Source organism: Pteropus alecto, unplaced genomic scaffold, assembly GCF_000325575.1.
Source record: "Pteropus alecto unplaced genomic scaffold, ASM32557v1 scaffold11, whole genome shotgun sequence".
In the NCBI taxonomy this organism is placed as follows: Eukaryota; Metazoa; Chordata; class Mammalia; order Chiroptera; family Pteropodidae; genus Pteropus; species Pteropus alecto.
In genome coordinates this window covers 13,814,085-13,827,974 of record NW_006431956.1, presented here as the reverse complement: position 1 = coordinate 13,827,974, position 13,890 = coordinate 13,814,085, and the positions used below count along the sequence as shown (strand labels likewise).

General features: G+C 40.5%; 1 protein-coding gene across 8 annotated transcripts in view; it reads right to left on the bottom strand.

Moving 5' to 3' along the window:
* KIAA1217 (KIAA1217 ortholog) overlaps window positions 1–13,890 on the bottom strand; it is a 268,562-nt gene that overhangs the window by 246,829 nt on the left and 7,843 nt on the right. For all 8 annotated transcript variants that reach the window (XM_015585625.2, XM_015585624.2, XM_015585619.1 and 5 more), the window contains exon 2: window positions 13,427–13,710. In XM_015585625.2, coding sequence (XP_015441111.1) covers window positions 13,427–13,710 — 284 coding nt within the window. The remainder of the gene's footprint in view (window positions 1–13,426; window positions 13,711–13,890) is intronic.

Genomic DNA, 13,890 nt, shown 5'->3' with positions numbered 1-13,890 from the left:
TCACCTTTAAATTTACTGCAAATGCACCTCACTCCCAAGTCCAAGACAGCTGACCCTGAGCTACCAGAAAGGTTTGAATGAGAATTCCTCCAAACCCATGAGTGTATAATGATGTTATTGAAGAGCTGTCAAAAGCTGTAGCAGGAAGTTCTTCGGTAGAACTGAGCAGGGAGCTGGGAAACACCTGATAGCCTCAACTGGAATCTGCCAAAACATGGCAGTCTTGGAAGCAGTAGTAGCTGAGAGTGTGCAGCCACTTTAACTTGCCACAATTCTGCTGCAAAGTGCAACAGGCTCGGTGTCATCTGCCCCCAGAGGTCAGATAGCAAAGATTAACTCCACGCTTTGCTGAGTCTACCCAGGTGTGTGCCGAGAGAGCAACCAGAGGTAAAAGCTCAGAAAGGCTATTTCCATAGAAGGAATTGTAAATGCTTTGGGTTCCCTCCTCTGACTGTTCTGGGAGTTCTGCATTGCCATAGCTCATGGTCAACAGATGGGACATTACCTTCCAAGAGAACCAAGAACAAGCCTGGTTTAATATAGCAGACCGAGTTGGAACACTCCTCAGAGGCAAGACTATTGTCAGAGATTCAATTACCATCTCTGTGAGATGAAAATACACCCAGATGAAGCCCACGCTTGTGCTTTACCCAGTGGGGCACAAACACAACGTGAAACAAACAAAAACAAGATATAACCAGATCCAGGCGTTTATACAGTGAAATCCAAAGATGGGTTATTCGATTACAGTTATTCTTCAAAGTTTCATTAGACAGAGGAGCATGCAAAAGTTGATTCAGCAGTCACAGCGGTTATCGATTATGCCAAATCTTCCCTTTGGGTTACTGAGGAGATTACAATATCTCGGCTTTTACTGACTGGATTCAAGCTTGGAAAAGAGAGTGAGAAGTCAGAATCTAAAGTCAGACAAATGCAGATCGTCGCAGAAATAACTCAGATGTGAAAGCAACCTGATTAACCCACCCATAAGCAGTCAGGCAGAGGTCAAGATTACAGAAGAATTTGTGACCAACGACGACCTCACTACGGTGATGTGAGAATGCTGAAATATTTAGAGTGGGGAAAGTTTTGGACAACAACAATCTCGGCAATAAATCAACACGTGTGGGGCGGGGAGGAGTGGCTGGGCAGAAATGCCAGGGCTTGTTTAGAGATGACCAGTCCAGTAATGATTTTTCCTAAGGTTCTCAAATGAAAACATCAAGCGAGACTACGCTTTCATAGCAATCGCGATTGCCTGATAGGTACTGAGCACCATGCTAACCAGGTCCAAGCTCAATAAATGCATGTAGATGGACTATTTTCTACATTTAGCAATGGCAGAAGAATCATTGTCGGACTTGGATAGCAAATAAGATTCTTTCTCTTAAAAAACAGGTGCTGTAGGCGTAAAAAAAAAATAAAAAATAAGGGATTGTAAGCTGACAAGGTCCTTGCAATCTGTGAGGTTGCAAGGGTTGCCCCACCTAAAAATTTTTTTTCAATTAAAAAGATTCTTTCTCTTGAATTTGTTTATCAAACCTATTTTATAAAAGACTTAGAAAACTGCTCACTGAAAAAACCCATGAAAATATAAGAACACAAATAACTGGTGAAAGAGGTTGGAATTAACCATTTATGGCCTGAATTTTTGTTTCTTAAAAACCAAGAATTGGAAGTCGTCGCATAGGAAAAAATACTTCGAGTAAGAAAAAATAATACTTTCATAATTAAAATAACCATTTCTTATCTCATTTAAGCCAACAATAGTATGATGCAAGAATGATTAACATCCCCCATGTTACAGAGGGAGAAAGTAAGCCTCACAGAGAGGTTAGGTAATTTGCGGAAGTTTACACTGGCTACTAAGTGTTGGAGTTGCAGTGTGAACCCAGGCAGACCCAAGATTTGAACCCAAAATGTGTGTGCTTAACCAGTAGGCACTCCGATCCCTAGTTTAACAAAACTGCTCATCACTGGAGATACTACAGTCTTAAGTAAACTAAGCCATGCTGGAAGGATATATTTAGTAGACTAACCTGAAAGTACACATTGCATTGTGAAGGGTAAACAGATCTCCTTCCTGCAGATCCTCCCAGATATACCAGGTCAACAGACGGGATGGGTCTGGAATAGTCCACACCTGAATGGTCCACCAGCACAGCAGGGACAGTAGAGTCGTGGTATTTAGCTGTAGGCTGTACGGAGGCCCATAAGGACCATACAGAGTAGGATTAACACATTACGACTCATAACCCTAGGGCAAACAGACCACCAGGATGAAGAGAAAGCTAAAGAAACAGCAGACACTCAAGAAACGTCTGCAACCTGAAGTTCTGGTCTAAAGGAAAACTGACAAACATTGAAAAGAAAAAAAAAAAAGTTTACATTTTACATGTCAAGAAAACACTATAAGTATCAACAAAAGAATGAGGATACCTAGATTTCTGAGTGAATAATGGAAACCAACTGTAGTAATTAATTCCCTAATGCTAAGTCCTTGAATTTTGGCTCTGTTTTGTTTGTACTTGTAGTTCCCTTTAGAAATTAGCCATTTAATCAACTTTTTCTACAGTGCTGAGGTAATGGTTAATTTTATGAGTCAACTTGGCTAGGCTATGATGCCCAGCTCTCTGGCCAAACACCAGTGTGTGTGTTGCTGTGAACGTATGTTTTTGATGGGATAAACATTTAAATCAGCTGACTCTGAGTCAAGCAGATGATGCTCCATACTGTGGCTGAGCCTCATTCGATCAGTTGAAGGCCTTCAGAGCAAAGACTTAAGAGTTCTCAAAGAAAGAATTCTGCCTCACCTCAAGAGAGTAACAGAGAAACCCTGCCCGAATTTCCAGCCTGCAAGTCTTGGAGTCGAGGCCACAACATCGACCCCACCTGAATTTCCAGTCTGCTGGCCCACTCTGCAAATTTCAGACTTACCAATCCCTACAATTGGGTGAGCCAATTTCTTAAATCGATCAGTTCTCATTCTCTCTCTTTCTCTCTCTCTTTCTCTTGTTCTTGCTCTCTCTCTAACCTACCGGTTCTGTTTCTCTGGAGAATCCTGACTAGTAGAGCAGATCATGCCAATATGTATCCATCCAGTCTAGTTTTCTGGCTTAGTTCCGGTCATCTTCTTCCTACAGTTTTCCAAAAGTCATTCCATTTGGGGTACCTACTGTCATTTCAAATACACCTTGTCAAGATGGAAATTCAAGTAACTGTTTAGTATTCCTTGAGCATGACTATATTTCATAAAGAACAGACATATTTGCTGTCAAATTAAGATGGAGAAATAGAATCAAGTTCATTGGTTTTGACATTAGATATCAATGGACTGAATTCTCCCATTAAAAAACAAAGCCTAATAGATTGGGCTACAAACGCAAAACCAAGTTGCATGTAGTTCCTTATAAATATACTCACCATTAATAAAGAAAAATTGAAAATAGATGGGTAAGATGTACTAGATAAATGCAATCAAAAGCGAGCGAGAATACTAATCTTAAGAAAAGTTAACAAACACTAACCAGAATAAAGAGGTCATTTCGTAATGCAAAAAGACATAATTCATAATTCATGATGGTCATCATAAAATGGTTTGCAACAAACAACAAAGCAACTAAAACCCTGTAAAACAAAAGATCTGAGGAATGCAAGAACAGGATAAAAAATAAAATTACAAGGAAAGACTTTTTTATACTTTGTATAAAACTGAACAACACAAGAAAAATAAAATAAGGACTGAGAAGAAATGAGTGATACAAACAAACCCGATGTGTATCTATATGTCTATAGATATATGTGGGAGGGGATGTGCGAGTGTGTGCGCCGCCCATGTATGTGTCTATATGATATAAAACCGATAATTTTTCATGAATATTTATGCAACACTTACAGACATCGATTGTGTATTTGACTATTCAAAAAAAAATTAAAACAAATCCTTAAATTTAAAAGTAAGAATCATACTGACTGCATTCTCTGATTACATCCAATAAAATTATATATACGTAATCTCAACTACCTGAAAATGAAATATTCCTGGGCAACCCTTAAATCAAAAAAAAATTCAAAATTGAAATTTTCAACTTTCTTAAAAGCAATGACACAGGAAATATTTTATACAAAACCGAAGGGCACAACCCAAAATGGTGTCAGTAATTGTATGCAATAAGTACTAAAAATAAATCAATTTACTACTCATTTTAAGAAATTATAAAACAACGCAGATAATTTTAAAAACTAAGAAAAAGCAATTAACTAGATGAAAGCAAACAATCTGAAAAAGTAAATGCGAACTGCTTCTTTGAAAAACTTAATAAAAAAACATAAACCCGAGAGAGTGTAAAAAAGACGTTTGCTCTCTAGAAGCTTATATGGGCACTATACTTCTTGGTACTTAACTAGAACTAAAACAGATGTTGTATGGAGTAACTAGGAGAAAAAATAATGGAAATGAGACGGGTACACACTGGACTTAGAAACGCAGGGTTCTCTCACTTTTAATATTCAGGACAGAATGTCCTGAGGGTCCAGTTGAAATGTTTAAACCCAAAAGAGAAAGAAAGAAAAAAACAAAAGAAGGGGGAAGGAGAAATAGAGGGAAGATGAAGGACCCAAAAGAGAAAATCAGTCAACGGTCATGGCAGCGCACACAGCCATTCCCGTCTCAGGCACAGCCACTCTCCACAGCTCCACGTCTGCCCGCTCTCCCTTCAGCACCTTGGTGCTGTCTGAGTAGATCTGTTGACTGCCCCGCGGTGATCTGAGTAAGTACCCTTGAAGCAAAGTCCTTGCGCATTCCATTAATCCGGAAATACCTCGGTGCAAGCATAACAGGATGCGAAGCCTCTTAACTTGCTGTGCCTTGCACCCCACTCCACACTTTGTCAAAACCAATGCCTCATTTCAAAGCTCCACCCGATTGTCCCACAGCAATGCATAATGCTCATAGTTGACCCTCACATAGGCGCAGGGTTTGTTTGCAGCAAATCCCTTGAAAATCTGGATTAGGGGAAGCGAAAGAAGAAGAAAGGGCAGGCTTGGTGAGACAAAGACATTGATGAAAATGCAAAACGAGATGGGCGCTAAAGTGAGGCCCCCAGAGGACAAATCCGAGAGCGTTTTAAAAGGAAGACACTACAGAGTTTGGTCGAAAAGTCCACTGAGCTGCAGACCAGATTTTTTTCTCCCCAATTCCATCCCCATCAGCAGATGCCATGAGTTAACTAGCACTGTGGTGTCCTCTTCCACCATTCCTCTTCATGGTGGTGACTAATCTTACTTCAGTAGTATAGTCCATCAGTAGTTCACACAATATGGACACATGGCCCAGAGAGTGCAGTGACTTGCTCAGGGTCCCAGCCCAGGTAGGCACAGAGCCAGAACCAGAATCCAGATCCTGGGGTGTTCTGCCGGGGGTTCCTGCCTTTTCTGCCACACCTGCTGCAGTCCTTCGTACTTTCGTCCTTCTGCAACCAGTCACTGCGTCCTTCTCACTTTTCTTTTGAAATTATGATGTGTCCTCCTTCAATTGTGGCTGAGCTCCATTTCTGCAGCCACTACCTTTGGTCTTATCCCTGCGTCCCAGACACCACACCGTTCCCAGGCCAGCAGCCAGGCTTTTCACATAGCTCCTCCTCATACCTAGCACTGAAAAGCTAACCTGTAAACTTCGCTTTATTCCACCTCTGCACTCAAAGCTACAAAGGTGCCCTGAGTCTGTCAGGCTACACTTTCTGCTTGACTTTCAAGATCTGGTACAACCTCACCTTCCTCTACTTGAATCCACTGACTTTCCACTTCTCCAAATGACACTCTGCTTCTCTGAGACCGGCCTACCCGTTAATTCGCAAGGGAGCTATCTTCATTTTTGTCTCATTGTTCTCTGCTGTCCCTCCTTTTCCAGCTGAATGACTCTAAGCCTTCATTCTATTCATTCAAATCATAATTTGTCAATATTCTTGCCATAGGTATTTGCTGAATGCCTACTATGCACCAGGTATTGAGGAAACAGAGATAATTAGAACAAGTCTCCATCTTTCCAAGGGACTCTGTTCAAATTCTGAAATCTTTCCTTTCTGCTCTCCACTGCTCTGAACCCCAGCAAGCTTCTGAGGTACATACCACCATTTTGTAATGTGTCTGATAACAAATGAGTCCCTCAAACAATATCCTGTGTTCAAATAGGTTTGGGAAACACTGCATATTTCATTCCTTACCCACCTACTCCCAAATCTCCACCTGAGGTTCACAATGCCTTTTAGCATGGTAAAAGATCTGATCAGTCCTGCAAAGCAGAAATTATTTAACTTGGGTTAACCAAGAAATGTCCCCAAATTAGAAACTTTCTCCCTATTCCCCAAATAGCCATTCACAGCCTGGGGATCTAGGATTCTGCAGGACATGCTGTTACAAAATTCTGGTCTAGATCACTGTAATTTAGAATACATCCTGTTTCATGCTGCACTAATGTACTGAATTTGACTCCCCAAGTGGAATGTCTTCCCCTTAATGAGAAGAGTTTTAGCAAGCAGTCAACAGCTGTTACAGTGGAGACATAGTATCGCATACAATCTTTACCACCATGGTACTGCCTGTCTCATTTCTACTAAGAAAACGCGTCTGGGGAATGGACTGACTTGCCTACAATCACACAGCTGAGTGTCCCAGCAAGTATAAATTCAGTTATATCAAACCCTAAAGTTACTACCCCTCCCAATAGAGGGAGGTACCCTTGACAGGGTGGGTATTTCATACTCCACCTGATGCCAAGCTCATAGTGCAGATCCCTGATAAATAACCATTTCATTGAATTAATCCAAGAAAACACCTGCGGGAGGAAGGATGAAAAATGGCAAAGAAGTGAGCTTGATGAGTGAGGAGAGGAAGAACAATTTAGATGTTTGCAATATGAGCTCTGCATCGATGTGCTGGACTGAACCACACTGGTCTTTTTGGATTCCTCAGTACTGAAATTTCCATCTCATTTGGTGGCAATTTTCTCTGGGTTTTGCTGATTACCATTTTCCAGGCGTCTCCTGCCACTGCATAGCTATACTTCGGTTCCTAACTCCCCTTCACTTTCCCACCTACTCCCAAGCAGGTTTTCAGGTAGCATCTTATTTTCATTTTTTTTGCAGAGCTCTTCTGAATACAGCGCCATTCTCAGCATGTGTTCTCTTGCTAGTCCACAACGCTAATTAAAATAAAGCTAACACAGAGGTTGATGACACCCAATTAAACACGGATCGAAAGCCATGTGTTATAAACGATCCCCATTTAGGATTCTTCTTCTCTTTTCCTCTATCTTGTATGATTGATGTCAACTTGAAGTCAATTTTGCCGAGTGAAATTACAATCCTTTGACTTTAGTCTTCTTGATCGCTGAGTCCCTAGCACAACACGTTCTGTTCTGGAATATTCCAAATCTTCTGAGATGCACTTCAAACATCTTTGAGTTGCAATTCAAGATACCAGACCTTGGGAAATACCTCCAGGCTAGGTCCTATATCAGGTCCCTTGAGTAGCATCATCTGTTAAGTATTAGACTGCTTCTTCTGCTTGTATGTTTACTATTGTTTTTCATCACACCTGAATTTAGCTGACTATTATTTCTGATCACATTCCAATTCCCTTTAGACATAGCCAAGATTACCTGGAATTTCTGAAGACAAGAATTTCTTTTTCTTTCAATCCTATCACATTCGTTATTCACAGGTCTCTAGTAGTTCATTAAACACTCACTCACATATACACTAATATAAAATCTCTAAATATAACCGGTTATTCTATTATGACACCACAGTCCTTCCATTTGGAGATGCTGCTCTGGCAAGAGTCACATTTTCTCGATTTTTACCTTTCTAAGATACCACTATGCTGCCGCTGTGTTTTTCGGGCCAAACTGCTTTCCTTCTCTGAATTATTAAAGGCCAGTCTAAATAGGAGACTAGCACTTCAGCCATCCCAGAATCACCAACTACATTTCATACGAATGGACACTGGGCAAACTGGTGTCCAATTTCCTCAGCATTTCAGAATGTCTTTCGACTCTGTCACTCATTAGAGAGCAGGTGTAATCGTGGGTTGAGAGTAAGGTCCCCACAGGCAGATAACAGGAGTTAAATCCTATACTGCCACTCCCTCGTTATGTCACCTTGGTCTGGACCTAACTTTTCTGTGCTCAGTTTCCCATTTTGTTAAGGAGAGTTAATAACAGTGCCTACTCCAAAGGGCTGTTGGGGAGATAGAACATACTAATAATATGTGTAAAGAGAAATAGCCACAATTTTAGCTGATGTCAATTATATATTCTCCTTGTAGTTTTTATCACCTTTTCAACCCCTATAAATAGTAGCTGAGAAAACAGTGCTAAAGAAATGCTAAATACTTATCTAACATTCTCCATGTTCATGGCAATCTATGTAGGATGGAGGGTTTTTCTTCCCTCTTTCTATTGTGACTTATTATTATTTGTTCCACATACATTGTATTAGATGTCTTAATTGCTAAGTTGTTTTCCCTTAAAGTTTAGGTAAGAAATCGCTCTAAATGCATATTCGGTCATTACCTCAAAAGCTAAAACGTTTCTGCTACTAAGCATGGCTGTTCTCCCACCATTTTCCCCTTTGGATTAGAATAAATTAATAGCTCTAAAGAGAAAATTCTTATCTGGTCTATTTCTTTTACTATAATTTATAAACTTTTTATTTATGCATTTATTTATTTATAAAACTTAGATAATTTTTCAAAACCTACTCCTTCTACAACACTAGCCCTTTATCCAGATATTCGCCATGACCTAACCCCTCCTCCACTCCATAGTGAATGGTCTATGCTCCTAGTGCATCTTCGGTTCCACTAGCCTCGCCCTCCGGGCCCTGCGAGTGTGTGAGTGTGTGAGTGTGTGTGTGTGTGTGTGCGTGTGTGTGTGTACCCATCTATCCATGAGTATAGATGCACACTTGTGAATTTCCAACACTTTTACATATATAAGTTGATTAGGATTAAGACAAATGTGATAGACAAAAACCTGATTAATTTGTTTTTTTTTTCATACGTGACAGAGGGACTACATCTATCCCCCAAGGTATAAACTGACACCCTGAGAACAACAGCCTGAGGAGTAATCCAGTGAGAGGAGTTCTGCTACGATGCCATTAAAGTCATCAAAAATAAGTCATAGAGATGCCATTACACAAAGATATAAACACATGTTAATATATCTATGTTATATATAAATGTGCTTGATGCTATTATACACACAGGTCTAAAGTGCTATGAACAATAAAGTTGATAAAAGCATGAATTATATTTGAGAGAGTTGATGTAAGTAAATAGGGGTCGGGGGGTCCTTCTTAAACTAGATTCCACAGCTAAGATCTGGATAAACCAAACACCCCAGCAGGTGTAGAACCAAGGGCTACGATGAAGAAAGTGACATATGCCACTTCCGGGCCAACATATTTAAGAGCCTGTGCACGATCCACTAGCTCTCCTTCTCTGTCATGTGACTTGTAATCCATGTGTTAACATGTTAAGATGGCATCATTACAAAATGGAAGTAGCCTGAATCACTAAGTCATTGCAAAGATATCTTCTTCAGAAAACTGTCTAAACAGACTTTGTATGTGTGAGAAATAAAACATTTTGGTATCATACCACATACACAGACACACAAAAATAAATCCCACAGGGTTTATTTGTTATGCAGCATAATTAAGACTATCCTGATTAACATATCAATCTCCTATTGGCTTCTTTCTGATTATAACTCACATTTGGATGGAGCCAGCTAGCTACTGAAAACTGGCATGCAGAAGGGAGGAGTCAGCAGCAGCAGCCTGCACCCTCTTCTCTGGTCTGTGACATCAAATGCCCTTTCCACAAAAATATGTCACTTGCTTTGCCCTAAAAGTATGTCACTCATCCCTTCAGTCTGTGGCATTCAACGTTGGTGAGGTGCAGAGCAAAGCCCTTTAAGTCACAGGCTTTGTGACTGGATGTGCTATGACCTGGCAACACAGCCTCCTCTTAACCCAGCTTTTCATCCAGAAAGCTTCGTCTACTGAAGGTGAAGTTAGGATCATAGAAATTGTTGGTGGAACATTCCTTCTTTAACTCGACTTTTCTTTCTACAGTCTATGCACACCGGGTCTCCACTAGACACTCGCTAGTCTCCCAAAGCCATTCCATGGGTCCTGATCATTTCCTTGTTTTGTTCAAGATGGAGGGTCCTCCCACCCCGCCCCTTTCTCTTTCCATTGATAATACCCTTAATTATTTTCAGCACGTTTCGAGAGAACAGGAGTAAAAGTGCCATTATTCTACCAACTTAAAGTAGTGTTTGCTTCTTAAGATCTGGTCTTCGGTTTCGAATGCAGTTAAGACTTCTCTTGCTCTGTTTTTAACTGTGTCCTTTTCCATAATTCTTGAAAAAAATCAAGTATATGTCTATGAAAAGGAGATACCAGTTGAAGGAATGGATAATGTTGAGTCTGAACCAAACCTTCCAGTTCCAAATTCCATAAAACGACTCTTCGCCAATGAAATAAGTTCTTTGAAATAAGTTCTTTAGAGGTTGTTAAAAAAAAAAAAAAGAGTAGAATAAACCAGAACTGGAGAGATTTATGAATAAACAGGCTGACAGATATTTTTCTTACTTTCACTTTCATCACTGACAGCATAGTTACGTTCCGGTCCACTGGATACACTGGACTGCAGTGGACAATGGTGAGTGATGCCAAGCTAACAGGCACTGAGAAAACAGCCCAGTGCTATTTCCCTAGAAACTCAAAGGAGAGGCTGGTCGATGAGTGGACACTGGGGAGGCCCGCGTGGTACTCAGACAGCAGCGCAGCCCCGGCCTGAGGAAAGAAGCCGATGAGAGGCCTCCTGGCTTCAGTGATCCCATTTCAGAGAGTCTCCTTGTTCACGGTCTCATCCCCTTATTTTAGCCCTCCACGATGCTTGAGTTAAAGGGAAATACTCCTTCAAATCTCTCTTACTCTCTATATTGAATGGAAGAACACACCAGACTTTTAAGTCAAAATGTATACTATTCTTTCCTCTTAAGGAAGTGCACCAGAGTTGTATTTCAATTCTTCCTTATGGTTGGTCATGTACCTTCCTGCAAAGGAAACCTGGAATAATCCATTGTCACAAGGTCAGGCAGAACAAAGGGTGTTGCTGAGAAGAGGAAAGGAAAGAGGAAATGGGTGGTAGGACAAAAAGAATGGAAAAGACATTAGATGAAGTGCTATTCATAAGAATATCATAAACCATTGCCTAAGCTTCTCTCTGATTTACAATGCTAATTAGGGTTCACTTGCAACAAAGCAGTGAAATGAAAAATATATATGCAGATCAGTGCATCAAAATCTTTCTCCTTTTGGATGGTCAGCTTGGAATACACAAAGATTCATCCTGAATTACCAGCGAAGGGACAGTTGACCAGCCAAGGCTAGACTATGTCTGTGACAAGAGAGAGGAGCTTGTGGCCACTAACCTACATGCATTAGTCCCCGTCACCTGACACCACGCACCCTTTACAACCTTCTAGATATATTTAGGCTCCCCATACAAGAGTTTTAACCAAAACCACCATCATCATACTAGTAGCAAATAATTATGACATCACAAATAATAACAGTAATGATAGTAACTGAAACATTTTTGACATGGAAAATATACCATTTTGACAAACTACCTTCTATATTTCTCAGCAAAATTAATACATTTTAACTTTTAAAAAATATATTTTCCCTCCTCACACAATTCATCTTCAGTTTTCTAGTCTTCTTCTCTCTGACCAGTCTCCATGATCTCACACACACACAGTCACTATGACCCTTACTCTATAAGCAATGATCTTCAAATTACAGAATAGCGGAATAAACAAGGATTCTGAGCTTGGACTTCTCCGGAATCAAATTCCAACTTTTCCTGAGCAAACTGTGTAATCGTAACTACTCTGAGTGAGTTTCCTGATCCAAACTGCTTTGTATAAAATATGGTGCCTCACCAAACAATGACACAGGGAGAGGCACTGAGTCCATCACTTAAGTGGACAGTGACCCGACTATCAATAGAAAAAAAGGGTATTTTTGTTATATGTCAGTTATATCTCAATAAAAATGGGAGAAAATAAAAATATATAAAATTTTAAAATAGAAAATAGGGGTATTTATATATAGGCAGATCTCTTTTTACCGCTGTTGCTTTATTGCACTTCACACGTGTTATATTGTTTACAAATTGAAGGTAAGACCCTCCACCAGCAAAACGATTACAACTCACTTTACTGCTGCAGTGGTCCAGAACCCAACCTGCAATATCTTCGAGGTATGCCTGTGTGCTTGACATGAATAGATCGTCTTCCTTTCCTTAATTACCAAAGAATTAACCCATTCATCTCTACATCAACCAGGACTCCTGTTTCTTTTCCCCTTTTGGTGATGCGAACAAAAAGCAAACACATAGTCTACAAAGCACATGTCACATGTTTAGGCCCTCGGATAAAGATTTCATAGAAGAGATGGTTAAAGTTAAGGGAGAAAATGAGATTGGGGATACAGTGTAGAGTTCAATTATTCAGGCTGATGCCAGTCTCCACTTCCATGGATGATCAAAAGCTGAGTTAGTTAGACATCACTTCTGTAACTAACTAACTGGCAAGATAGCAGACTTAAAACACTGTGCTTGCCTCTTTACCTGGAGTGTAGAAATCAATAACAGCCTGCCCTCCTCCCTGACCATGCAAATCACTAAGTGCTTCTCTTCCTTTGCTATGTTCTCCATCCTGAAAGGTCAATCTGATAACAAGCCCATGAGGTCCACAGAGGAGGCCTCCCATCTCCTGTCTGCTAAAAAGTAATTGCAAACAGCCAAGAAACAAAAACATCCTGAGCCACAGTCGGGTTATATCTGTGCGGCTGTCAAGATAACCTGAGAAAACAGGTAGCCGAAGACAGCACAAAGCCAAGCATGCGAAAGAAGAACATCTGTGATTAAAAAGAAAAAAGTGAGCAGAAACGAAACCCTAATGTCAGCTTCTTAAGGAAAGAGGGTTTATCACAAGTTTATACCTCTGTGCTCTGTTTCACCCTGAAAACGCATTTGTGCATTCACTCATTCTTTCATTCACTTATTTGTTCACTGTGCTAAGCACTTTGTGCACAACATTTCTTCCCATGCTTTACTCAGTCATCGCCTGCACTTTAGATGTATTTGTAGTTGGCCTTGGGGACCCTCTTTTGGGCGAACTGCACACTCTTTAGGTCTCTCCTCCTGAGATCTGAAACAACTCAGTGGTGGGCACAGTTCCCTCAACTATTTCTTCCCTTTAAAACTGAAGGTCACTTCGCTTTCTCTTGTGTTCACTAAAGAAAGAGCTTCGCAGAGTGAAATGCCAGCACATTTGTACCTGGTCTCTCAGCCTCTCCTGGTGGCCCATGATTGCTGTGGCATGATGCGGGTATTTCTGCTTTAGATGTTCCAGGAAAGCTTCTCTCTTCCTATCCATCTCAGATGTTTGCATTCCCAGTATTTCTTTGGAACTTCGGGGCCCACCTAGGGTGTGTCTCCTTGGGATGTTGCGGGAAGTCTTGGGAACTGAAACACGAGTGTTCCCATTAGGAAGGCGTCCCTTGGTTCTGCGACATTCTGCATCTTCTGATGACGTTACATGCAGATTGCTTTTCCCTTGTTCTGAAAGACCAAAAAAAAAAAGTTCACAATGAATGATTTCACACAAGGAATCTCTTTTACAGAACACCAAGAGAGTTGTGGCAGTTATTAATGTACGAATATAACTTAGCAGATTTTGTGTGTGTGTGTGGCAAGAAGGAAAAAAAATCAATCAAGAAATATGAAAAATCATGCTTTAAA